The following is a 27,820-nucleotide window of genomic DNA, read 5'->3' as shown; positions in this document are numbered from 1 at the left end:
TAGGAGCCTTTGATTATCAGTATGATAGATCAATTGACAGATTCCTGTTGTCACCAGGATGTGCCAGTACACCAAAGAAACCTATTTTATAGACTGCTGAAAGGATCAAAATGTTTCATAGAAGTCGGCAAAAACCATGCTGCTCCAATAAATATATGCACATTTCAAATTGATGCCTGTCACTGTGATTACCTTAAATTAAATTTAAGAATTTAAGAAGAGCCTTGCTTTGTTGTTGTTCAGTCGTTCAGTCGTGTCCGACTCTTCGTGACCCCATGGACCAGAGCATGCCAGGCACGCCTATCCTTCACTGCCTCTCGCAGTTTGGCCAAACTCATGTTAGTAGCTTCGAGAACACTGTCCAACCATCTCATCCTCTGTCGTCCCCTTCTCCTTGTTCCCTCCATCTTTCCCAACATCAGGGTCTTTTCCAGGGAGTCTTCTCTTCTCAATCGAGCCTTGCTAGATTGTGCCAAATATCCATGTAATCCAGCACCCTGTTCTCACAATGGCCAATCAGATGCCTATAGGAAGATCACAAGCAAGACCTGAGTGCAATACCACTCTCTCCACTTCTGCTTTCCAGCAGCTGGTATGCCATCTGACAAAAATTTTTTATTAAAAAAAGGACTTGGGTTTGAAACTGCTGATCTTCTAACAAAAATATGTTACCTCCTTAAGTTCAGCCTTCATATCCGAGGACTGTAAGGCTGTCAACACCATTTTTTAAAAAAGGGATCTAGCAGGATCCAGGAAATTGCAGATTGGTTAACTTAATGTCTGTTCGAGGAAAACTGGTGGAAGCTATTGTTAGTTATGCAATTGCCAAGCATACAGAAGAACAAGCCTTGCTGAAGCAGAACCAGCATGGCTTCTGCAAGGGTAAGTCCAGTCTCACTAACCACAATCCAGGGGTTCTACATACAGTATACCTTTAGGAATCTCAAGAATGTGGGAAATGATGCAGCCATAGTTTCCCCCAGGTTATTCCTCCTCCCATCCCACAGCAGGGTGGATGAAATCACTGGGATGAGTAATGGTCTTGGGTGCAGGAGGGGAACCTTGGCTGCATCATTCCCTCCTTCCAAACCATTCCAAATATGTATGTGGCATTTATATGTTACGACTTAGCAGCCCTATGAAATAAGTATACATTCTGTACTGGGAGCTGACATTTAAATGTGGAACCTACTGGGATATATACAGATCTCAGCTCCGTTTTTTGCCTGTATAGGGTTCTTGGCTTACTAAAGCTTGTTGAAAATGCCAGTCTTAAAAGTAACCCCATCTAATTAGCAAATAAACGAACTGAAGGGAAGTCTTCTTAAGTAAATATCAGTCACATAAAAGGTGGCTTCATGTGATTTGGGGGGGGGGATTTGGAGCTGCAAACATTTGTTTTGCAGACGTTTTTTATTACTGTGTCTTGACATCAGTTTATGAACATCTGCCTAGGAAAGCTGCCTTCTTCTGCATCAGCCCATTTGGCTCTCTTTCAGGCTTCCCATTGGCATCTGCGATAACAAGATGGTGGACTTGATGGGTGTTTGGCCTGATCCAGCAGGCTTGCTCTCATCTTATGCTGGGTGAGGTGTCAAAGCTAGTGGTGGAGACATTGCACACCCACTTAAGGTGTTACAGCTTTTGATTTCATTGCTTTGTTTAAATAAGGTCAAATGGGTTTGCGATTTAAAGTCAACAGTGTAATAATGCAGCTCAATTACAGCATGGAAACGACCACAGAAAACAATACTGAAAGCTTTACAAATGGAGGAAGCTGATTCCTGCGGAGTCAGGCCCTGCTTGGAGGCTTGCCATTGGCATCTGGTTGGCCAGTGAGAGAACAGGGAGCTGGAGTAGATGGTTCACTGGCCTGATCCAACAGGCTCTTCTTTATGTATTGGTCCATCTAGCTCAGTATTGTCTACACCAGACTTCCTTAACCTAAGGTTATCAGACATCCCCGTTATCCATCCCCCATACAGTCCCCATACAAAATCCACTGAAGTTGAAAAGTGTCCACGGATTCATTGGAAAAAATCTGGCAACCTTACTTTAACCTGGTGTTAAGGAACCTGGTGGCCATTGGCTAGGATGGCTGGAGTTGATCTGCAGTGACCTATAAGGGGACGACAGAGGATGAGATGGTTGGACAGTGTTCTCGAAGCGACTGGCATGAGTTTGGCCAAACTGCGGGAGGCAGTGAAAGATAGGGGTGCCTGGCGTGCTCTGGTCCATGGGGTCACGAAGAGTCGGACACGACTGAACGACTGAACAACAACAACATAAGGGTGTTCAAAGCTTTGAAACAGAACTCTTTTCCACCCTTACCTGGCAATGCTGGGAGTTGAACTTGGTACCATTTACATGCATGGCATGTCCTCTACCACTCAGCTACAACCATTCCGACCCCTGGATTTTCATTATCCCTCTTACTATGCTTTTGGAGTCCTGAATGTTTTCTTTCAGCATCTCATGACTGCATTTCTGACCAAAGGTATTGAGGGAGGTGGGTCAAGCAGCCTATGGCCGTCTAGGCTCAAGCATGTTTTAACATGTTCCATCTCTCTTGGTGCCATTGGTTGATTTGCTGTGATGTCACAGCAGACGTGGGCAGGGGCTCCGAGGCTACAGAAGGGCGACTCAGCTTTGGAGCATGCACTGGGTGATACTGGGGACCCTGAAGACTTGGGCCAGCCCAAGACATTTTAGCAATGGAGGTGAGCCACAAAATAGTGCCACTTCCCCACCAAGAAAGAAGGGGGGATCTACACCCAGGAATAAGGTGTGTGTGGGAAGGGGAGGGGAACAAAGTTCGGCATTGGGATCTGCTGTCCCTGTGGATCGTGCTGCAGGAAGCAGTTGCCTCACTTTGCCTCATGGGTAGGCCGGCCCTGCTGAAGACGTTAAGATCCTTTTATGGTCTGCAAACAATTTTTAATTTAGACCACATGTTTTTAACAGATGGCTCACAAGCATCCAAATAGCAGCTTGGTGCTAACCCTCTAGGGAGGCCTTGCAAAATACACTAGATCATCCCTGGACAACTAGTGATGCACCAAGCCAAAGAAAACCAAACCCACCGCTGAGTGCCGGGTGGTTCCCCCCCCCAGACAAAACACTGGCTTAAATGTCAGTGGCTCCCTTAGAATTATGAAGGTAAAAAAATAAATAAAATAAAGCATAGGAATATCTGCCCCTTATCCCAGGCAGTGGGGTCACCCAGGCAGGTCTAGTCCTAGTCCTAAAATTTCTATACCGCTTGATTGTAAAAACAAATAAACAAACATCAAAGCGGTTCACAAATGCATTGTTCACAAATGCACATCTTTATTTCCTGTTATATAAATGAAGGATGATTGCAAAACCTATGCTGGTGTGATTTGTGATTAAGCTCTTCCTTAATCATATATATGTATGGGGTTAAGAAGCACCTTCCTGAGCCCATCTGAATATATTGCTGCAGTTTTATGGGCTGTTTAATGTATGAAGCTGTTAATGTTGTCAGAATGTGCCGTTTTCAATGTCAGATTGTGCTGCTTTTTCATTACGGCCGGGAACAAGGGGGAAGCCAACTGAAATGCATCCAGCGCTTGGTTCTCTATAGTGTTGATTGAATGTAGGAAAATTGTAATTAGTATTTAGTCAACCACTGCCATTTAAACCGCTGGTGGATCACACATATTGGAGGTCTTCACAAGCTGAATGCTTGGGGGGGGGGGGAAAGCGAGAGATGGCAGGAGAAGGTAGAGATGGATATATGACTAGGTAGACATTGCCAATCTTTCAAATACCTTGCCAGTGTTTAAAGATCTACACTGGCTCCAAGTTTGCTCCAAAAGTGCTGGTTTAATAACAAAACAAGGAAAAGAAAAAAAGAGAGAATGGATGAAAACTCCCATCAGCTCACCCTGAGAATACAGTAACCATCAAAACACCTATTAAGTAGTGGGTGGACATAGCAGACGACACAGATATTTCTCCAAGAAGTTCTTTATAGTAAGCTGGAACTGAACTGAACACAAACAGCTCAGCCTGCCTGCTTTTATAGGCAGCCGGCTCACAATGTTGTAACAACAACAGCCCAGGGTTTCCCGCCTAAATTAACTGCTGTGCACCTGAGTGAAAACTACATACACAACACCCGACCTGAGTGAGAACTTCAATACATAACAACACCCATCTTAATTTAAACACATATGTCAATATAAGCCATGCAAATGTCCAGATAAATATTCACCCAAAATTGTTTTGTTTCTTTTTATGGAAAAATGTATTCAAATACAGTGGTACCTCGGTTTAAGAACAGTCCTGTTTACGAACGATTCGGTTTATGAACTCCACAAAACCGGAAGTAGTGTCCCGGTTTGAGAACTTTACCTTGGTCTAAGAACAGAATCCGAACGGTGGAAGGGCACCGGTGGTGGGGCGCCTCAATAGGGAAAGCATGCCTCGGTTTAAGAATGGTTTCGGTTTAAGAACGGACTTCCGGAACAGATTAAGTTCGTAATCCGAGGTACCACTGTCTAGCAAGGGCAGTGAGGTCCCCAGACTGTTGCATAATAGTGTGTGTGTTATCCTTCCAGGCTCAAGGCATAAGTCTCTCAGCAGTTTTCACTTTTAATAGTGCGATCCCATGCATGACTACTCAGAAGTAAGCCCCGCTGAATTCAACAGAACTTACTTGCAGGCAAGGGAGTACAGGGCATGAATGCGTAATAATAAGGACACCTGGAAGGGCCGCCGGAAATATATTCTATATTTGTGCTACTAATTTCTTGGTGAACGTTTTATTGAAATGTCTCCCCTCCTCCCTGCTTCTAGACAGCAGCTTCAAATGGGCCAGACCAACGGGCAGCAGGCGAAAACCAGGATAAAGGGAACCAATCTTCTGATAATCATTCCATAGGTAAAACTGCAAAGGTAAGAATGATTGCGGTGTGAATTTTGTTGTTGTTGCTGTTGCTGTTGGCATCCGCCTGTCCCGAGAGACAATGGAGTGTGCCTCCAGGGGTGAAGTCAAACCACTGTGAGCAGCACTGAAGTAATCTCCCCTCCCTGGGATGCAAGCCTGGGCAGTGTGTTTTGGAGGTCCTGGGCTGCCCTTATGCTGAGACCCCCACCCCCTCAGGCTTGCTGACGTGGTCCAAAGGAAAGCAGAGCAGAGCAATATGGGAGCCTTTTCTGTGGCTGCTCCCATATTCCTGAATAGACTGGCTCCCCCTTTGATATCCTTCCACTGGCAGGCTAAGGTGGGCCTTTGAAAACCAAGTTGCAGACAATGCCGGCCATTGGGCTGCTTCTAGGGCACACTGTATTTTAATTGCTGCTTCTAGATGTGTTTTGATTATCAGTTTTAGCTAGGTAAAGGTAAAGGGACACCTGACCGTTAGGTCCAGTCATGTCCGACTCTGGGGTTGCGACGCTCATCTCGCGTTACTGGCCGAGGGAGCCGGCGTACAGCTTCCGGGTCATGTGGCCAGCATGACTAAGCCGCTTCTGGCGAACCAGAGCAGCGCACGGAAATGCTGTTTACCTTCCCACCGGAGTGGTACCTATTTATCTACTTGCATTTTTGACGTGCTTTCAAACTGTTAGGTGGGCAGGAGCAGGGAACGAACAACGGGAGCTCACCCCGTCGCATGGATTCGAACCGCCGACCTTCTGATTGGCAAGCCCTAGGCTCAGTGGTTTAACCCACAGCGCCACCCGCGTCCCTCAGTTTTAGCTAGTTCGGTTTAATTACTCTGCATTACATAACCAATGTATTTACATGTAAGCTGCCTTGAACCCCAAGCTGGGAGAAAGGAGATAAATTTATTATTATTGTTGTTGTTGTTGTTGTTGTTGTTGTTGTTGTTGTTATTAACAACCACCACTACCACCTCTGACCATTGGCTTTGTGGTGGTATTTGGGGTCCCACTACATCTGTAGGGCCACAAGCTCTCCTGTAGCACCTTAAAAGACACAGGGATCATTGATAGATGTAGTATGTATGGCATTGCCTCTCTATGTAGCAGACAGAATACTGGCATCCCTGGGGAAAGATTAATTGATTGGGCAGTATCATTTTGCACCTGCCTCTTTGGTTTTAAGGCTCTGTTTGCTCCCCATAGCAAATTATGGCTCAGTTTCTAGGTAACTGGAGGAGAAGGCTGAAAGCTCTGGGAGGTAAGATTAGTTTTGTATTGACAAAGTAATGATAGTTATAGCCGTTCGCGGCTCAGCAGTGAAGTTGAATGGAGAAATGGGTTAACATCGTTAATTTTCTTCATTACCGTTCTACTTTGTAATAAATAATAGGCTTCCAGCCTGCCAGGACAAAGTTAAAGAGTGTCAAGCTTTCTGTTGTTATAATTCATGCAATATTTTCACAGGTTTACAGCTTGGCTGTCACAATTCTCTCAGGCTTCTCTCTCCCCACCTTTTTATATGACCATAGAAAGTTTTCAGCTTTCTAGTTCCTTCCTCCCTCTTCTCGGCTTCTCTCAAAATAACATTTTAAAAAAATGATGTGGGCTTTCCCTCTTAATATCCTCAAGTTGGAAATAAAAGGAAAAGAAAATAGAAGCTGATGGGCTTGGAATGCTTATTTGATTCCCCAAATGTCATGAAATGCCTTTTCTAAAAAGTAAGGGGAGGTGAAAAAAACATGGAAAATGTGAATTTATTTCTTGCCAATATACACATCCAGAAAAAAAGCATGTGCTGTAATCCTTATGGGGCTATACCACCTTCAGAACATAGAGGGACAATTGTACTGCTGCATAGTCCTGTGTAAAAACACTACCAGCCTGTAGAAAGCTAGCATATGAAGAAGAAAGGTTGTAGTAACCTAAGCTATTCCCTGAGATGCTAGTTGGAAGTGCATAATCATGGAGCTGTAGAGTTGGAAGGGGCCCAAAGGGTCATCTACTCCAACCCCTAGCAGCGCAGAGCAAAGTTACCGTATTTGCAAAGTTGAATGATTACTCAGAAATACTACCTTGCTGTCAAAGAGGTACAGTCCCAGGAGCATTTTAGCACATCCTTCTTCTCAGGCCACACCTTACATTTAAAGCACTACAATACCATTTTAAATAGTCAAATAATTATGGCATCTGAGAGTTGTTGGGGGAGCTATATTCCTGTCCCAGAGCTGCAATTCCTAGAGTGGTTTAACAGTCAATCTCTTTTCCCATTCTGAGACCTATAGCCCTCCTAACAACCCTGAGAACTGTAGTTTACCGTCCCAACGCCATTAGCAAACTACAGTTCCCATGATTCTTTGGGTGGGGAAGGAAATGTGTTTTAAATTTATGGGGGGGGGGGTGCACGTGCGTGCATGCACAGCCATTGATTCATTCATGTACACACACACACATTTATAAGACACTTTATAAGACACTTATTTATTTATTTATAAGACACTTTATAAGATACATAATGGGTTTATGCCCCAAAGGTGCATTTTGTAATGAGCTTCGCCAAAAAATAAATAAACACAAAACGGTTTTTGCATTGCGATAAAAACAGTTTTCTAAATTGCTAAAATCAATTCACATAGATTAAAGGAAGGAGCAGGGTAAAATAAATTCATAATTTGGAAACGAGTGAAAAAAACGTAACCCTAGGTGGGCCCTATGAAGTCATCTACCTCTAGTTTAATGATGGCTGCAGAGACAGATGGACAGATGCAACTTTTCAGCTGGTCTTTTCAAAGAAGGCCAGGAAACCAGTGGGCTTTCCCAAGCCTCCTCCTTTGTCTCACTTAGGGAGAGAGAGCTATTTGTCAGGATATATCTGCAAGTGAAGTTGCTCGCATGTTAATGATGTGCTATTAGAAAAAAACAGCCTGTCGTTTTACGGGGTTGGTTAGCTATTTAAAACGAGCACGTGGCACTTTTTGAAAAATGCTGCCAGCTTCCTTCTGCCAGGAAGAGTGGATGGAAATTAAAGTGCAGATCTGGAGAGCATATCCCTGCTTTAGAGTTGAGAGCCTCTTTGGAAAGACACAGTGCCTTACAAGTACGGAGTGCTTCTTAGGTCTTCGCCACTGCATACATAATTCAGTTACCTGTAGTTTCCTTCGTCCTAAGCGGGCACAGAGGTAGTGGAAGCAAAACAGCTGTCTCATTATGGGTGATGTAATAGTGAGATAAGGAAGGTGCTGTAATTGATAACCGGGGATTTAAAAAAGAAGCACCCAAAGAAAACTGGGTGCTGTTTTAAAAATCTCCACAAACTTTCATTTTGTTTGGAATATACAGAAATAAGGCAGTTTACAGCATGCATGCATTTTGCACAATTTTAATTGCAGAGGACCACTGCTATTAGTAGGAAATCTGTATCCAGAAAATGTTAGGCATTAGTGGATGGGATGGGATGTTAGTGTGTGGCACTCACCTGCCATTCTGAGTGGTGTTGGTTACTGAGAAGGAGAAGGGGTGGGGAGGTTGGTGCAGAAAAAATACATTGGCTGAAGTGGGCCAAATCCTTATCTCTCCACCCCTAGAGGGCCAAATTTAATGGGTGGGTGGGGCGAGTCTTTGAACCTCCAGTATTTAAGACTTCAAAGTACCGTGTGGGGCTGCTTGAAGAGCTTTTGCAAAGAGCCCCACACTGCTCTGTGAACCTTTGATTTCCATAGTTTTAAAGATGAATGCAGGTTCTAAGCAAAAGGGCCCAACGCTAGACTTTGAACCTCTTAAAACTAGAGGGCGACAGAAGGAGAACAGGTGAAACTGAACAGAAATGAACCTTCACAATCCTTCTGAGGTCTTCTTTGCCAGCGTGTTCCCTGTGGGGAACGTGCTGGCAAAGCAGACCCCTCCACCCAGCAGGATCGAACCCTTCATTGGAGAACTGGTGAGCAGAGGGTTCAATCCTGCTCAGTTTGGCTGTGCTTGGCTGCTGAGAAAAGGTCCATGCAGCCAAAGCACTGTTTGAAAGGCCTTTTGCAAACAATTACGTCCTATCAAACCTATCCATTCTCAAAGAAATCAGCCCTGAGTGCTCACTAGAAGGACAGATCCTGAAGTTGAGGCTGCAGTACTTTGGCCACCTCATGAGAAGAGAAGACTCCCTGGAAAAGACCCTGATGTTGGGAAAGATGGAGAGCACAAGGAGAAGGGGACGACAGAGGATGAGATGGTTGGACAGTGTTCTCGAAGCTACCAACATGAGTCTGACCAAACTGCGGGAGACAGTGAAAGATAGGCGTGCCTGGCGTGCTCTGGTCCAGGGGGTCATGAAGAGTCAGACACGACTGAACGACTAAACAACAACAACGTCCTGCCCTTTGAACACAATTAGTTGACTAGGAATGCTTTAATCAGCTGATAGCTCTAATTATTTATTCTGATTATTCTTCACTACTGCTTGTGTTTTAGTTCAAGGATAAATATGATTTCTTTCCTATTGCCCTTTAATAAATGCACTTAATTGAAGATGCCCCATTGAGATGGGATGTTTAGCATGTTAATGCCTTATTTACATTGCTGTGACCATATTTTGGTCTCTACTGATAAGCAGTAAATTCTTCTCAGTGACTGGATGCAGTTGTAGCAGCAAGGACAGCAACCTCTGTTTTTTTTACACTTTTGTGATTCCTGAATGTCAAATGCTGAATTTAAATACTCAATTTAAATACTTTTGGGCTCTTTTTGTTAAAGGTTAAATTCAGTGTTTCCTTATTACTGCTTTCTTAATAGAATTGGCACACAGCTCAAAAACATGCATACACCATGAAACATTCTGAATAAAACTCATTCTAGTCTGAATGCTAAGGACCCTCCACCACAAAATAACGTAAGAAATAAAGAAATAAAGTGCCATCTAAGCAAACCTTTACACTGTTTCCAAAACACTGGGAAAGGTGGCTTCTGAGAGCTAACCCCACTGGTTCGAGGCCAGAAAGTCTGTTATGAATGTTCTGTTTTTGACCAATTGGGGAACGTTAGCCAGTTACTAAATCAAAATAGTGTCTTTTCTATGCATTAAAAAAAGGAAGAAGTAAAATCCTCTTTTATGCCCCAAAGATGCATTTTGCGATTGCACAGTGAAACCCACCAAAAATATATTGTTTTAACTACTAGAATGTTTCTGGAGGGAATTAAGTAAGCTGTTGCTTAATACCAATTTCCCAGCTGCCCTTTTCCACTTTAAATATGATTCATTTATAATTGCTCATAATTCCACTGGGAACAATTCAAACTGGTGCTGTACCTGTTTTATCTAGCTTTTGAGTTTTGGTGTGAAGACCTGGGTGCTTTAGCTGAGATTCCTGCATTGCAGGGGCTTGGACTAGATGGCCCTTGGGGGTCCCTTCTAACTCTACAATTCTGTGGTTCTGTGAAAAAGGAGGTTTCAGGGTGTGGCCTGTTCCAATCTGACGTTTGCACTAGTTTGCTACTGATCACAGCCCAAACTGCCTGTCGCTTTGGCACAATTTTTTTTTTAAAAAATCACCCTCATCACTCCTAGAAACAGTGAGGTCTTCATACGGGCCAGTTAGATATGGCTACATTAGAAAGTTGATGAGGGCAAATGAAGAACAAAGTTTCATTTCATTTCATTTTTTATTTGTATGCTGCCTTTCCACAGTTTAAAAAAAAATACTCAAGGCGGCTTACAGCATGACAAGATTTACATAAATACAAAAGTCATAAACAATAAATAAAAGGTAAAGGCAAAGGGACCCCTGACCATTAGGTCCAGTCGTGTCCGACTCTGGGGTTGCGACGCTTATCTCGCGTTACTGGCCGAGGGAGCTGGCGTACAGTTTCCGGGTCATGTGGCCAGCATGACAAAACCGCTTCTGGCGAACCTGAGCAGCGCATGGAAACGCTGTTTACCTTCCCGCTGGAGTGGTACCTATTTATCTACTTGCACTTTGATGTGCTTTTGAACTGCTAGGTGGGCAGGAGCTGGGACCGAGCAACGGGAGCTCACCCTGTCGCGGGGATTTGAACCGCCGACCTTCTGATCGGCAAGCCCTAGGCTCTGTGGTGTAACCCACAGTGCCACCTGCGTCCCTAAACAGTAAATAAACCACATCAAAAAAATACACAACCAAATGGAAAACAATTTCCACATAAATCTAAGAATACAGCATTAATATCAGAAGGGGTTTGGATTTGATATCCCGCTTTATCACTACCCAGAGGAGTCTCAAAGCGGCTAACATACTCCTTTCCATTCCTCCCCCACAACAAACACTCTGTGAGGTGAGTGAGGCTGAGAGATTTCAAAGAAGTGTGACTAGCCCAAGGTCACCCAGCAGCTGCACGTGGAGGACCGGAGACGCGAACCCAGTTCACCAGATTACAAGTCTACCGCTCTTAACCACTACACCACGCTGGCTGTTTAAAATGGCACAAGTAAAAATGACACAGTTTAAAATGGCACAAGTAAAAAATAACAGCAATTTAAACAAAAAACAAAACGAAACAAAATGGAGCCCTCTCTGCCCAGCAGCAGCAGTGGTGGCAGTCCTTTATAGAGCCCACCAGGCCCTGCCCTGGGCTAGGTGGTGAGTGGCAGGACTGGGGTCCTCAGGCGCTGAACAGGGGAGTCCTCCTGGGTGGTAGCAGCCGCAGCAGTTCTTATAGGCTGTTAGTCCACTTAGTTTATAAGCAATCAGATTGACTGTTTCTTGGAAGAAGTGGGCTGTTGTTGTTGTTTTTCTAATGGAGTGGAAGCAGCTGGTGAAGAGGGCTAGAAGTGCATTAGAAATGATACCAGACAGTGGAGCAGTGAAAGGTGCATGTGTAGCTCTGTACGCTGGAGATGGGCAGACCTGTCAGCTGGGCTCTTTCAGTTGTAACCTTAAATTAGGTTCTCCACGTTTATACAGCAATTTGTGATTTTAAAAAAAACAGTCCCAATGAAAATCCATCTGCTTTTCAGTGAAAATTTATCGTAATAAACACAATGTTGCATGCAGTTTTGCCTAACACTGCACAATTTTTTCCAAAGCCTGTTCCTTTAATCCAGGCATCCCCAAACATGAACCTCCAGATGTTTTGGGACTACAACTCCCATCACCCCTAGCTAACAGGACCAGTGTTCAGGGATGATGGGAATTGTAGTCCCAAAACATCTGGAGTGCCGAGTTTGGGGATGCCTGCCTTAATCTAATGCATTTTTTCTGTGCCATTCTAACTAACATAAGTATTCTCTGCATTGCAAAATTGAGAGGCAGGCAGCTTGCTAAGGATGGCTGTGTTTCGGGTTGCATATCGTTTCGGAAAGTCTGAATTTGACAGGTTGGTCTTTAAACACAAACTGAATTGGATTTCTCCCTGTCCCTAGTGTGGACACAGAGGGGAATGTAGCGGCGGCGGCGGCGGCATCTAGCTATAGGGCTACAAACACTTTTGCCCCTTTTTGTGCAAATACTCCCCTAAATTGGGAGACCCAGGAAGCACTTTGCGGGGGAGCTAAATGTTTATGAAATGTACCCCATTCTTTCTTTTTTTTGGTCTGTCTTCTTATTTGAGCAATGGAACTATTATGATAATTTTTGTTTATGGAAGAGTAGGGAACACAATTTACAGTACAGTGGTACCTCGGGTTACGACCAGTCCTGCTTATGAATGCTTCGGGTTAAGAACTCCATAAACCTGGAAGTAGGTGTCCCAGGTTGCTAACTTTGCCCTGGGGTACGAACGCAATCTGCTTCCGGGGTCGTGGGAGGCCTATGTAGGGAATGCCTGCCTCAGGTTAAGAACACTTCGGGTTAAGAACGGACTCCTGGAACGAATTAAGTTCGTAACCCGAGGTACCACTGTATATTGAAAAACTGGCTGAGCCTTCAAGTGTGATCTGTTCCCCCCCCCCTCCCCACCCCCTGGCTAAAATTTTCAAGGGCTTTTCTGATTGGTGGTGTTCCATTCTGCAGTGATACTTAATCACCCTAATGATATGTAATTTCTGTCTGTGTCGTAGAACAGAAATTACAAGTGTATATATAAAAGGGGGAAGAGATTTGACCCAGCTTAAGAGAGCGAGATCAGCTTAATAAGTAGCCTTTCAAAAAAAAATGTGCAGACAATGGGCATGTTTCACCAGTGTAAAAGTCCCACGGATTTCATTGGGAAAGATTTCATGCGCAAGTTTATCTTACTCCTTGAAATAACACCCCAGTGTTCGTTAGTGCAATGTTGTTAGCCATAAAGGAGGACAAGCAGAAATGAATAAAAAGAAAAATTTTAAAAAAGAGGACAAGCAGGATTTAATGAACTTGGTATCGTATGGCCATGATCCACCACAACATTTCAGACACAAGCCTCTTTGAAATAGAGTTCACTGTTACATCAGTCTTACGACTCAACCTGCATTCATTTCAAAGTAGTTTCTGCTTGCAAAAAGCAGGATCTGGAGGTCTGCCCTTCGACAGTTCTACCTCTCTGTCTTCATATAATTCCACCCCCTCCTGTCCAATTTTACACCTTCAAGTGCTGGTCTTCCACAGAGCATGTCTGATTTATTTGTTTAATATATATAGAGAGACTGTAGTTTTCACAAGAATTCAGCAAGGTGGTGCACACCATACAAAATTACAGCAAGGATCAATAAAACTTCAATAAAAGCCTCAGGGGGGGGGGAACAGTTGGGGAAAAGAAATGCATTTGCAAAGGACTCTCAGAATAACATGGTTTTCAGCAGATGTCTAAAATTTGTAAGCAGGAAGAACAGAAGACCTACCATGTATCATCCCAAAAAGTGAAGGATGACTTTCTGCCTTTTGATATGAATGGGTATAAAGTTTATATTGAATGACATAAAGTTCGTAAAATACGACTGGGGCACTGTTAGCAGGTGATTACCTAGACTGGAAGGATGGGAGATTGACTGCTCTTGATGGGGTTAGGCTACATGTAAGGTGTTCAGTGGTTGCTCATGAGTAAAACAGGCTGACGCAGAACTTCTAAAACTAAGTTCTTTAATGTGCAAAAATATATACAGTGGAGCTAAAATAAAGACGTCCAGCTCATCCCTCTGCAGAGTCCGGGAATGTCCGTTTCTGGTTCTTTGTCCAGCATAAAAGGCGCGGGATCCTGAACCCCCTCCTCTCCCCTCTACGTCCTTCCTCCCTGCGAAAACGGGGTGACGGAAAGGGTTCTTCTCCCCCTCTATCCACTTGGTGCAGAGGCTCTCCATCCCCGCCACAGCCCCTGCTCCGACTTCCTGTCTCCATCTCCCCCTCCCCGCTGGAAGAGCGGTCGCTTCCCCCATTGGAGGAGGATGATGAACTGCTCAAAGGAGATGGGGGTTCCCTGTACTGCAACCGCCCCGGGATCGCTTCCCGCTGCGGTGAGGGCGGTTTCCCGACACTACACTTCCTCTGAAGGAGTAGGTATGTAGTTTGGGGGTACTTCTGGATCCTTTGCTGTCTCTTGAGGCTCAGGTGGTCTAAGTCGCATGGAGTGTCTTCCATTAGCTTTGGCTGGTGGCCCAGCTGCACCCAATCTGGAAAGGGATAGCTTAACTTCCGTTGTCTATGCTCTGATAACCTCTAGATTAGATTACTGCAATGCATTCATTACATTTGGGGCTGGCTCTGAAGGCAGATCAGAAACTTCAGCGGGTGCAGAATTCAGCAGCTAGGTTGCTCGCTGGGGCAAGATGGTTTGAGCATATAGCACCAATCCTGGCCTTACTGCACTGGCTGCCAATCAAAGTGCTGGTTTTGAGCTATAAAGCCTTAAATGGCTCTGTAATACCTCAAGGACTGGCTCTCCCCATATGAACTGACCCAGACTTTGCAACCATGTGAGGCCCTGCTTTGTGTGCCCCCTCCAAGAGAGGTCCAGAGGGTGACAATACGAGAATGGGCCTTTTTGTGGTGGCTCCCTGTTTGTGGAATGCTCCCCCCAGGGAGGCTCACCTGGCACCTTCATCATGTATCTTTAGGCACCAGGCAAAAACATTTCTCTGATTAAACAGTCTAGGGCCTTTTACGTGTGTGTGTGTTATTGGATTGTTTTTGTTTTGTTATGCAGTTTGTGCCTCATTTTGTATTTTTCTGTTGTAAACCGCCCTGTGATCTCTGGATCAAGGGCAGAATACAAATTTAACAATTAATATCTATTTTATGTTACTTTTTGTTTCACAGAATAATAGAAGCACAGAATTGTAGAGTTGGAAGGTACACCAAGTGTCATCCATTCCAACCCCCTGCAATGTTTAGTTTAGGGTATTGTGTTGCCAATGTACATTTCCCCCGTTCTGAAGGAGGAGGTTTTCAGTCCCTCCAACCTGCGTTGTGGCTCCAAGAGGTCACTGTTAATGGAAATGTTTGTTTTGGAACAGAAGCCTGTCCCTTCAGCTCTTGTCCCTCTGAGGCCACTGCAGAAGCTGAAGATATAGAATCCATGATGTCTGAGCTCCTGTTTTAAATTCCCTAGTGTGTTTACTTTGCTTCCCACTCAGGGCCGTCTCGGCATAGGGGCTGGGTGGCGCGGTGCACCAGGGCGCCAGGCCCCCCAGGGGCACCCCCGCGAGCCCACCGGCATACCGGGCGCCCCCTCCCCAACCCGCTCCCGCTCCCATGGAGCGCTGGGAAGGGCGCGCAAAGCCCCGCACCACTCCAGTGCCACGCCCCTCATCCCCTGCTCGCCCACCTCCCTCCCGCGCTGCCCGCCCCTCGGGGGATGAGGGGCGTGGCGCTGGAGCGGCGCGGGGCTTTGCACGCCCTTCCCAGCGCTCCAGCTGGGGCTCCGGAGGGCGGCCGGCTTGCAGCGCCACGCCCCTAATCCTCTGCTCGCCCACCCCCCCTTCCGATGGGCGGCCAGCATGGGAGGGAGGTGGGCAGAGAGGCGGCCTACCGGGGGCGCCGAGGGATCGTCGCGCCAGGGCGGCCGATCCCTTTAAGACAGCCCTGTCCCACTACCCAACCAAAAGGAATAAGGGATGTGAGTGGCCCACCATCCTATAAGAGCAGGCCCAGTGCCAGATTTATGTATAAGCTAAACAAGCTATAGCTTAGGGCCCCAATCTCTTGGGGGCCCCAAAAATTTTTAAAAAACAAAAACAAAACTGGATGTACATTTCTTAAATATAAGATAAAAACAAATAAAACAAAACCTACATACAGCAACAATGTTTTGTGTTGTGTAGGCTCCTATGATGTTAGTAATGGGCCCCGCCTGCTAGCCTGATCCCTAAAATATCACTGGTTTGCTCATTTCTATATATAGGGTGCCTACGTTCTGCATGCGCAAATGGCTTTAGATACCTATTAGGTCCATAAATTACCATATAGCATATATTCAACACAAAAAAACAGCAACAATTTGTTGTTGACAAAGGACAGCGGGACATATAAAGGGCCCCATTACCTTCAGTAGCTTAGGGCCTCATCAAACCTAAATCCGGCCCTGAGCGTGCCTCTTCCCAATTCTCCCTGATCCTGGTTGGGGGTCCTCCTCTACTGGGGAGGTCTCATTTGATTCTAGCTCTGGGAACAAACAATGAGGTCTGGTTTATTCCAGTGGCACTGGACCTTTCCAAAATAGTTGGATCATCACAGGTTGAGTTCACATGACATTATAGTTACATGCAACCAGCTGAGTCTACTGTGTGCAGGCTTGCCCCCTCCCAACCCCAAACACTGGACACACCTCTTGCTTAGCATGGGACAAGGCAGCTACAGCCCAATCCCTTTGTAGTCCTGTCACCCACTCACTCCTCTCCACTGCTGGCACTATTTGCGTGTTTAGACCTTTTACCCTCTCCAAATAAATTCAGATGGGAGACAGATATTTGGTTTGGTTTTTGGCAGAATTTAGGCCACAACTTTATTGATTACAATCAAGTGAGTGGTTGCATAGGTTCTGGTTCCACTATCTCCCTGCACCCTTGCAGGCAGACCTGTCCCAGAGCCACGTTCATAGGACAGCCAAGGATGAACACCAGGGACAGCTGCAGGGAGGAGTACCAATCAGCTGCTCTGATGTCTCCTGGACTTGGGTGCTGGCAGGACCCCATTCGGGGAATGCCAAACCAATGAGTCACTGGATTTACCGGAATATCCTGCATTTGCATAGGCGTGGCCACATCACGTGCCACGCCTATCACCTGAACCAGAGCCTATCCGCAACCTTACAAGATGTGACAATTTGCTACGCGGCAGGTGAAACCCAAGTGGCAGCAGCCAATCAGCCAAATGGGGAAAATTCCTGCTGTGCCCCTGCCCCAATGGCAGGCGACACACGATGGCATAGCAAGGTCAAGCGCAAGCCCTAAATATAGGGAGAGGTGGGTGGGTGTTCCGATACGAAAGCCCCAAACAGGAAGCTCAGTAGCCTCACATGGGCTTAAATAGGTCCTGCGTTGCTGCTTCTTTGAGGCACCCCAGGACCGACATATCGGGGTTTGTGGCTATCTTTCCAAATTAACCACCCACAACACTGGGTCGGATATCCGGTCGCACCGCAACACGTGCCCTCTTTTATGGAGGACATGCTTAAGGTCTCCAGCTGTGCTGCACTGCAAGTGAGAGCTAAGGGTGAACAAGAAGTCTTGCAGAGGGAATGAGCAGGAACAGTTATGTTATGTGGCTACCCTCTTTCCTGTTTTAGTGAGAGACTTAATGGGCTATGTCCAGTGTTCAGGCTCCGAGGTGTCTACGTGGCAACCCCAACTGTGTGTTCATATATAGCTTTCAGTTGTGAGCGTTTCTACTGTACAACCCCATGCAAAGTTTCTGAAATCTTCTTGAAATCCTGAAACAGCAGCACTTCTTTCTTCAGAAGTTATGGAGAGTTTTGCAAAGTCTTCCTTTCCTTTTCCTTTTCCTTTTACAACAGCCTTTTGCATAAGCTTTTGATAGTCTGCGGGTAGGTCTCTATGCACCCCCTGTTTTTTATTGCTGTCTGGGAACATCTGAGATGCTATGGATTTTTTTATTTTTATTTTTGCAAAATTGCTTTAGATCTTTAGTAGCCAGGATTGACTCTTAGCAAAGTAATGGTATGTGGTTGGCTGTATTGCTTGCCTCTTGAGAGACCACAGTAACATTGGGGTTATAACCTGAATAATTTACAGAAAGTAGATGGCTCTTAAAACATCCCCTTCTTCCTTAGAGCGGTTTATTGGAAACATACTTCAGCTGGAATGGGAATAAGAGATTCCCAGGAAAAGGATCTATAGGGGTTGGTTTCTTCATTATGCCGAAAGCCTGGACTGTATCGTATGGATGTCTAGACGGTTCCACTTGAAGAGGGCATTGATTTTCCTCACTTTTCGGGCAGGGCTTTCATTTTATCTATATCCTGACCCCTTCTGCCTCTTCCTTTGTGAGAGCGGAAAGGCTTAACGATTGAGCAGAGGGCTTCTCTTCTGAGCATGAATCATGTGCGAATCCTCAAAGGCAAACTCTGCAACGGTGTGGCTGCAACAAAGGTGTGTCTATGGGTTGTTGTCGGGGAGGCAGAAGCTGGGACGTGGGTTGTGTGTGGAGTACTTTTAGTACACTAGTGACTATAGCAATACTGGTTGCAAAACAGTGACATAACTCCAGATTGAAATGATTATGCTTGCAGCCCCACGTGCATGTTGTTACTTGGGAGTAAGCCCTCTTGACTTCGGCAGGATTTGCTTTCCAAGTCGACATGGATGGGGTCAGGCAGTAAGGGATTCGAAAAGTTACGTGCCGTTTGTCTGGAACAGAGATGAAATATTTCTTTGCACGCAGAGTTGTTAACTGAGTTTGTACCAGGGGAAAAGATGAATGCGAGTATAAAATCACACTTTCTTTGGTTTTTATTTTGTGTTATTAGGTGACTGGGGGAACCCAAAGAATAAGAGATGCACAAGGGTTAGAAATTCTCTCTTTTTAAAACAGTGCAACCCCCCTTTTTTGTATAGAATATGCCAGTTACACACAACTCGGGTAGAAAGAGAAATTACTCAGAGCTACGCTGACCGGGTTTCAGATAGTTATTCTTCTGTAACAGTGGGCAAATTTTGGACTAGTGGGCAAATTTCGAGAGTCCTGGGGGTGCCAGTCACAAAATGGCTGCCATGAAGGGGGCATAGCATAACACAAAATTACAGTGGCAACCACCCCCAACATCCATAGGAAATCCTGATTGTGGAGATCACATAATACTGATCACACACATACATACATACATACGCACACACACCAATGCTGTTGCTGTCTCATAACAACATGGAGCACAGCCACTCCACTCTCATTACTTAGAAAGTACCATAACATTTTGCCCCATAACATTTCTTTATAGGAGGGCTGGTTAATTATTTTTGTTAAACCCCCCCCCCTGAAAGGATTAATTTTGGAACTCCCGCTCAAGGGCAGCACTGGAAGCCGCCATGGATTCCATGGTGCCCATGGGTGCTGCGTTGGTGACCCCTGTTCTATAAGCGTGATTCATAGAAGGACTGGGTTCACAGGTAACAAAGCGTAAAGCCGGTCGTACTATTTTAGCAGTGCTATCCTATACATATCTGCTCAGAAGTAATGGGGCTCAATTGCGAACTCATTCAGGCTTACTTATGTCAAGACATGTATAGAATTTCACTGCAAGTGTAGTAGCAGTGATTTGAGCATATTCTGGGTTACTTTTTCAGCTTCAGGAATGTTTTTATAAGGAAGTGAATGAACGCATGTTCAAATCACTTAGTTTGTTATATCTGCCTTAACTTGTAATGCCCAAGTGTGAAAAAACCCTATCTATGATCTATTTATCTATGTCTCATTCATTCATTCATTCATCCACACACACACCCTAAAAACTTTGCAATGAATTTGCAATGAATTTGCCAAGAAGATAAAGGTAAAGGGACCCATGACCGTTAAGTCCAATCACAGACGACTGTGGGGTTGCGGTGCTCATCTCGCTTTACAGGCCGAGAGAGCTGACGTTTGTCTGCAGACAGTTTTTCCACGTCATGGGGCCAGCATGACTAAGCCGCTTCTGGCGAACCAGAGCAGCACACGGAAATGCCGTTTACCTTCCCGCCAGAGCGGTACCTATTTATCTTCTTGCACTTTGATGTGCTTTTGAATTTCTAGGTTGGCAGGAGCTGGGACTGAGCAATGGGAGCTCACCCCGTCGCGGGGATTCGAACCGCCAACCTTCTGATCGGCAAGCCCTATGCTCTGTGGTTTAGACCCACAGTGCCACCTGCGTCCCGCCGCCAATAAGATACCAAGCTCTTTATTTTCTTTTCATTTCATTTCCAACCCACCTCTCTCCAGTGAGAACTCATGGCAAGCAACAAATCCCATAAAAAACAGCTTAAATAATCAAAACCAGCCCCCTCTTTTATTTTGACTATTCTTTACAACTTGGTGCAAAATGTCCCTTCCACATTCAGAGATGCACTAGTCAATAAAAGCATTCTGCATTCTGCACACATGGCGACATTCCTGGCTCTCACAGGAAAGCCCTTCACCTTCGACGTGAAAAATCACTGCAGTGTACAAAGGAGGCACTCTCACACCTTCACATTTGATGCATGTGTGGCATGTTCTTGCCTGCCACTGCAAATTTTCACTCCTACCCACACACTTGTTCCACGCACACTATGTTCTTGCCTGCCACCACATATATCTACTCCCCTTAATCACAGACTACTAAAACAGCTGTTATATATATATATATATATATATATAGAGAGAGAGAGAGAGAGAGAGAGCGCAATACTGCACATTAGGTATTTCCAACTTCATATTTTATAAGGGAAAAATGTAACTAGGTGCCTATGGTTATACAATGGTGCCAACAGCCACCATTCATTTTACCTACTGGAATGATGACTGGCTAGACCTTCCATACTTTGTCATGTTAAAAAGTGGCAGCCCTCTCTCCAGTCCAAGATACGTAAATATGTGAACTGGAAAGTTGCACACCCTTATCATAAATGTTGTTCAGAGTACTGGCTGCTGTCATGGGGTAGCTATCATGCCACATGTTTCATGAGAGAGAGAGAGAGAGAGAGAGAGAGAGAGAGAGAGAGAGAGAGAGAGAGAGAGAGTTGTAAAAAGCTTTGATTTCCTGTATTCCGTTCTTTTACTGAGCCACGCCTTTGCTCTGTCCTGTGTTCTGTAGCCTTATTGCAGGCCTTTCCGTTAACCTTGGGTTCTTTGTTGCACCCGGGGGGGTGAGGGAGGAAGGAGTCAAAAAAAAGACACTGAGGATTTGAAATAGAGAAAGAGTTTTTATTCCTGTCATTTTGAATGGCAGGAAGGCACCCGCGTGATAATTCACAGCGAACTGCGCCGAGCATCAGTTGCATACAGTTTATATAATCTTCAAACCCCTCATTCCCCCTCCCCAGGAATCTGCTTCTTGCACGTCACACCATTAGTAACATTCTTGAAAATTCCTGTTATCAAGGACTTATCTTCAAGGCAAAAGGTCACTTAGCGTTGAGTTCGTTCCTGGTGCACGCCTGTCTCCTTGAGTGGGCTCCTCTTGATCTATTCCTTTCCTGGCTTAATATGCCAGTAAGGAATGCACTACTAATCAAGGTTCATATCTATCAGAAAAGGTTTCATCTAAACAGGTTACAGAAAAGCTTTTACTTAAAGGGTTTCAGCCTTGAGTTCATTATTGGGTGAAAATTCCTGTCTCACACTCTTATCTCAAAGTGGGGGTTAAGCAGCCCCTGGCTGCCCCTGGTACCTCCCGCCTTTCCCTCCAACCGGCAGGACCATCCATCAAAGAATTATCCTGTCTCTGGCTATCTGGCAACTCTTACATCCCTCGGCCAGGAATTCCTGTGCCATCCAGGGAAAGGGGCGCTCCAGTGAAGGGGCGCTCTAACCTGCTCCTTTTCATGATTAATGATATGCCAGAGAGGTATGTACTAAGAGCAAGTAGCACAAAGACAGAGCTTACAGTAAAAGCGAAATATTATGCCAATAACATAGAAATATTAAAAAGGCCATGCAAATAGTATCAAATAAAAGCCAGGCAAATAGTATCAAATAAAAGCCAGGCAAATAGTATCAAATAAAAGGGGCTACAGACAAAAGCCAAAGTTTTACAAACTCAGGTAAAGTCTAAATACCATTTATAGAGAGGCTAGGAATGCTACACATCAGTAGAAGCTACATGTCAAATAAAAGAACTTAAAAAAACGTTAGAGAGAGAGAGAAAGAATCTCAGTTTAATAAGGCTTAAAAAGGGAGAGAAGGAAGATCAGTTAAAAGGACTTAATTGCATAGAGAAGAAGGTAAAAGCATAGAGAAGAAGGTTAGTTGCATAGAGAAGAAGGTAAAACTTACATAGAAGAAAGAAGATCAAACTATCCAGGGGAGGCTTCCAGAACTCCAGTTATTCAGAGAAGGCTTTCCGTCTAAATATCAGTTAAAAAGACTGACTTTCAGCTCAGAAAACTGAGAACTCCAGTGTAAGTTGAAAAACTCCTATTCAGAAAAAAAGCTTGCGTCTGTATACTGACTTTCACAGAATAACTGAAAGCTCCAGTTATTCAGGGGGGCCTCCTCGTTCAACTCAGAGCCAGGTATGAGATAAGGAGAGGAGAGAGAGAAGGAGAAAGGGGGAGGAAGCCCCCTCCCTTAGCTGCCCGCTTCTGGATTAACAGTATGTCAGTAAAGAATGCATTAGCAGACAAGCTCTTAGCTAAAAACTTTTTTTTCCAACTTATACAGAAAGAGAGAAAGCTAACCAAGAAAGCTTGGTTACAAACAGACTTATAAACTTATAAACTAGAGAATTAAAACTCTCCCTCTTCAGTTCCAGTTCTGCCACAACTGGCCAGATTTCTAAAAATGAATTCTGGAACCGGAGTCTATGTGGTTTGCTGCACATTTCAGTTCACTCGGACTTACTCATTTGCTGTTTATTGTTCCCAGAGGGCAGGCCTATAACCGGTAGGAGGGAGGAATATGCAGGGAAGTAGATTTTTAACTAAACATTAGGAAAAGCTTCCTATTGGAAAGAGGAATCTGATTGCCTGGGGAGGTGTCAAGACTCTCATTTGCTGGAGGCATTTAAGCAGAGGCTGGATAGCTGTCTTCCATCCATCCAAGGGGAAGGGCTTTGCATGCAGACGGCCCCAAGTTCAGTCCCCAGCACCTTGAGGTAGGGCCAGGAGAGACTTCTGCCTGGTGACCCACTGTCCTTCATAGTGAGCTAGATAAACCCATGGTCTGATTCATCATCATCATAATAATAATAATAATAATAATAATAATAATAATAATAATAATTATTTATTTGTACCCCGCCCATCTGGCTGGGTTTCCCCAGCCGCTCTGGGCGGCTTCCAACAAATATTAAAATACATTAAAATTTCACAGATTAAAAACTTCCCTAAACAGGGCTGCCTTCAGGTATTTTCTAAATGTCAGGTAGTTGTTTATCTCTTTGACCTCTGGTGGGAGGGCGTTCCACAGGGTGGGCGCCACTACCAAGAAGGCCCTCTGCCTGGTTCCCTGTGAGGGAACCGCCAGAAGGCCCTCGGCGCTGGATCTTAGTGTCTGGGCTGAACGGTGGGGGTGGAGATGCTCCTTCAGGTATACAGGACCGAGGCCGTTTAGGGCTCTAAAGGTCAGCACCAACACTTTGAATTGTGCTCGGAAACGCACTGGGCGCCAATGTAGATCTCCCAGGACCGGTGTTATATAGCTTCCTATATCTCTAGGTCTGCTGCAGTTCAGGGGTGGCTTACCTCACAGCCCTTCAAATAAAATGTTGTTGGACTCCAGCTCCCATCAGCCCCAGCCAGCATGGCCGATGGTCAGTGATTATGGGAGTTGGAGTCCTACAGTGTTTGGAAAGCACAGATTAAACATCGCTGCTGTACTTGCATCCTGCATTGCAGATCCCTAATTGAGCTGGTGTGTGTATGTTTTGGACTACAGAACCTTGAAGGTCTTTTCCAATGCTGTAATTCTTTGATTTGAAATTCTTCCTGCCTCTAAATCATATGGGTATGTTTGTGCACATTAATAATAAACACTGCGAGAAAGCAGTATCAGCGTGGTTGTGTGTGATTCCTTTTGTGTAGTGTCTTAACTGATGCACACATAGACTTCTGTGCATTGGAAAAGAACCTTGGTATGACCATACTATGATCACATCCAGATCGCTTGTTCTGTGGTGGTGTTTCAGTGAGTACAAGCACTTTAGTAATTTGTGTGTGGGAAGAATATATGAATGAACTGAAAGCTGCTGCAATGCTATGTGTGATCTGCATAACATTCAGAAATACTCCCTCCCAGAAAAAAATAATGGAGAATTCCTGATGCTTCCCCTTTGGAAACAACAACAATAAGAAGTAAATCAGAATTGATTGGAAGACTTTTGGAAGCGTCCTTAATTAAAACGCCTGTTTTCCAGACTTTTCGAATTACAGTGTTTTGATTTGGAAACAGATGACAGCTTTCCCTACCTCCCCCAAGAACTGAAAGCAATCTGAAAGAGGGATTGCTGTTTCATCAGATGTATAAGCTCATCCTGCTTGCACCTATGGTAAATGGGCTCTGCAAGGTTTGTCTGGGTTTTTTTTTTTAAATACCATTTCTAAAACCTGCAATACCTCTTTGATCAGGACTAGCAATGGGACAAAATAGATGAAATATATGAGCACAGAATGGGAAGCAATGCCTCCTTCGAAGAACTTCCAAGTCTCTTGCAGACTTAGTGTCTCCAACTGTCTGTACATACCAAAATTACAGCACTCTTGCAGTGGAAGATTCTGCTATAAAAGAGGCGCATTATAAAAGCACTGTCTTCAGCCAATGGCCTCTAGGACTTAGAATTCTTAGGTGTTCTCCTGCATTAAGCAGCCACCAGCAGCGAACCACGTAAAGGATGCTACATATTTGTTTTCTCCTTAGCTCTCTGTGTTTCTCCCAGGTCCATTTCCTAGCTGTGAATCTGCTTTGAGAAACTATGAGTGATTTAGGCGAGGTGGGGGAAAAAAAAACTGCATTGCACACCGCAGTACTCTAGCAAAATGTGTACTTGGGAAGCATGCTTCTAATAATGAGCTTTACAACCCGAAAGCTATTGTTTTGGCAACGCACTGATAGTCCTTTGATGGATGGGCCCAATAGTTGTGTGCATTGTGCTTACTCAGAATTTGCAAACACAAACTGAGTATTATTATTTTTTAAGCAGAGATAACACAGAGGGAGAGGGGGAGAGAGAGAGAGAGAGAGAGTGCGCGAGAAAGAAAAAGAGAGAGAGACTTGGCAGAGAAAGCCTTTTTTGGGTTATACTGAAAGAGCCGATCAGAATTGTAGAAACAAGAGATGATATGCAATGCTTCCTGGTCCCTCGTACGTGTTTGTGGCTCTCCTCCTCACCGTTTAGAACAGACTGCTTAGAGGATATTTCCGATTGCAAGCTGGACAATGCAGCAATCAAGCTGGAGAAGCCACCTGGAAGTTTCGCCTGAGATGCTTTCTAACGGGGTTTCAGATCCCTGGGAGGATCATGCCTGCCTTTAAGCGATGTGGAGGAGGACTCGAGAGTTTCTTATGCGGGCCCTGTCAGGAAGGGAGGGGGGGTTGGCAAAAAAACGGCAGCCGGCTCTGTAGATTCAAGCCTGTGCATGCTCCTCTTCTATTTTCTTGTAAAAGCCTTGCTGATTTGCTTGAGGATTTCCACGCACTCCTGGAGAGCTTATCGGAATGGATTGTCTGTGCATTGTCACTACTAAGGTAGGAACTGGAAAATGTTGCCGTTTGCTTGTCTTTCATTCCCCGCCTGTGATTAAACAGACGGAAGATGTTCTCAGGCTCAGGTTGCGAGATGAAGTGATAACTAAGCCTGGCTTCAGCTGGTATTCAATTCCCCTGACATGACTGTTAAACTCTATCTATGTTCCGATATGCCTCCTTTCTAAACAATGTATTAATTGCCTTTAACCAGAAAGAGGCCTGCATAGTGTGTGTGTGTGTGTGTGTGTGTGTGTGTGTCTTTATGTGTTTTAATCTTAGATTTTGCTTGCATCTATTAATAACTCAGGTACTAGAGGACATGCAGAAAAAATAGCCTCTATGCACACATCACAGCAGATTTTAATGAAAATGAGTTAGCTGCGGTTCACCAGTTGTTGCTTTTTTGAAACTCTGAGCATTTCATACACTTTTGCTTCTTTTGCCTTAAAAGCCAATCATGTGAAGTTTTGATAAGGACAGGGTTTCTGATTGGAGAATCCAAGTTTTCGTGATGGCACAGTGGATCCTCCATATTTAGAGGCAGTATACCTCTGGGGCACAAAGCAACACACAATTTGCAAGCTTCCTGGAGGAATTTGGCTGGCTGTTCTTGGCAGCAGAATGTCAGTCCAAAGATGGACATTTGGCCTAACCTGGGCTCTTCTTGATCTTTCTAATATGTTGTAAACCACTCTGGGATGAAGGGCGCAATATAAATTTAATTATTATTATTAATAATAATAATATATGCATGTTAGATAGGACATTAACCCCTCTCTGTGTGTGCAAAAATATTTCATATGGCTCATTGCAATCATGCTTATGTCAGACCAAGCTCCTTTTTAAGTTGGAGGTGAAGCAAGGCAAGGCAAAGCAGAAGGACAAGCAAGCTGAAGGAGAAGTGGGTCTGCAGCCATGCTAATGAATAGAATCGTAGAACTGTAGAGTTGGAAGGTACCCTGAGGGTCATCTAGTCTAACCCCCTGCAATGGAGGAATCTCAGTGAGCAGAGTCCCCCAAATGGTTCAGAAGAGTGATGCGACCTGACCTGGAACATTTTGCAAGGGACCATGAGTAGCATCTCATCCTTTCTGCTGTTGTTTCTCCTGTGTTAAATGGTAGATTGTAAACTCTAGAGCACTGTGCACACTGATTACGCAACACAAACATAGAAAGTTGCCTTAAACTGGATCAAACTATTGGTCCATCTAGCTCAATGCTGTCTGCATGGGCGATTAGCGGCTCTCCAGGGTTTTCCCACAGGAGACATTCCCAGGAGCCCTACCTCTGGAGATGCCAGGAACTGATCCTGGCGCCTTCTACGCAGATGATGGACCATTGAGCTACAGCTCTTCCCCAGTCATCATCATGTAATCTGTCCTGACCTTTCGTTGGCCGCCAGTGGGTGATGTTGCACAAGCCACATCCTTGCTGGAGACCCTGTGTTCAGAACACACAACAGCCCCAAATTCCACCAATTTGCAAGTCGCTTCCTTCGTTCCAGCCCCTACAGCCAGGATAATAAGATGGGGGCATGCATGGGGAGTTGGAGTAGCTTGTGCAACTAGAGTTCCGCTTCCTGTTCTATTCCTAGCACCACACAGCGTCAAAGAGGCAAGTCTTCTTCAAAGCTGAATAGTGGCTAATCTCTTTTGCGGTGGGAACTGCTGCAGAGAAGAAGGAAGAACACACACACACACACACACACACACACCCAAACTCAGCAAGCAAAGCTCTGTCTGGGTGTGCTGCTTTAGTTATCCGATTATATAATGTACCTTTTTGCACTTGGCAATTTCAGAAATGGAAGGAGTGCAGTGACATTGGTCTCTAAATAGTAGGATGGTGCAATTGCTGCTGCCTTTAAATGACAGATGTAAAGCGGGGAAGGCAAGATGCCAAGAAAGGGATGATGACATGATAATAATTGAAAAGTTGGCCCCATGTTGCAGGCTGGAGTCTCCAGTATTGGAAAGGCAGAAGACTGTTGTACCTGGTCACTTGCTGAGGTATGCACAGACCCACAAAATTTTCCTTACATTTGCCACTTGGTTGCTGCAGTAGAGGTAACACAAGTCTTGTCAATAAACTCTTGTGGGAGGTAAATTGTGGAGAGTTAGTGTCCTCTACCGTTTGTGTACTTTGGTGATTGTGTCTCATTTGTG

General features: G+C 44.8%; 1 protein-coding gene across 10 annotated transcripts in view; it reads left to right on the top strand.

Annotated features, from left to right (window-relative positions):
* The window catches only part of DLG2 (discs large MAGUK scaffold protein 2), an 834,734-nt gene that overhangs the window by 115,860 nt on the left and 691,054 nt on the right, over positions 1-27,820 (top strand). For 8 of the 10 annotated variants that reach the window (XM_033146043.1, XM_033146049.1, XM_033146050.1 and 5 more), the window contains one exon: positions 4,825-4,923. In XM_033146043.1, the coding sequence (XP_033001934.1) occupies positions 4,825-4,923 (99 nt within the window). Of the gene's footprint in view, positions 1-4,824; positions 4,924-25,510; positions 25,656-27,820 lie in introns of those variants that run through there. The other 2 variants (XM_033146055.1, XM_033146053.1) reach the window with 1 other exon arrangement.

The sequence above is a fragment of the Lacerta agilis genome, chromosome 4 (assembly GCF_009819535.1).
Source record: "Lacerta agilis isolate rLacAgi1 chromosome 4, rLacAgi1.pri, whole genome shotgun sequence".
NCBI lineage: Eukaryota > Metazoa > Chordata > Lepidosauria > Squamata > Lacertidae > Lacerta > Lacerta agilis.
This window is presented reverse-complemented; position numbering and strand designations above follow the sequence as displayed.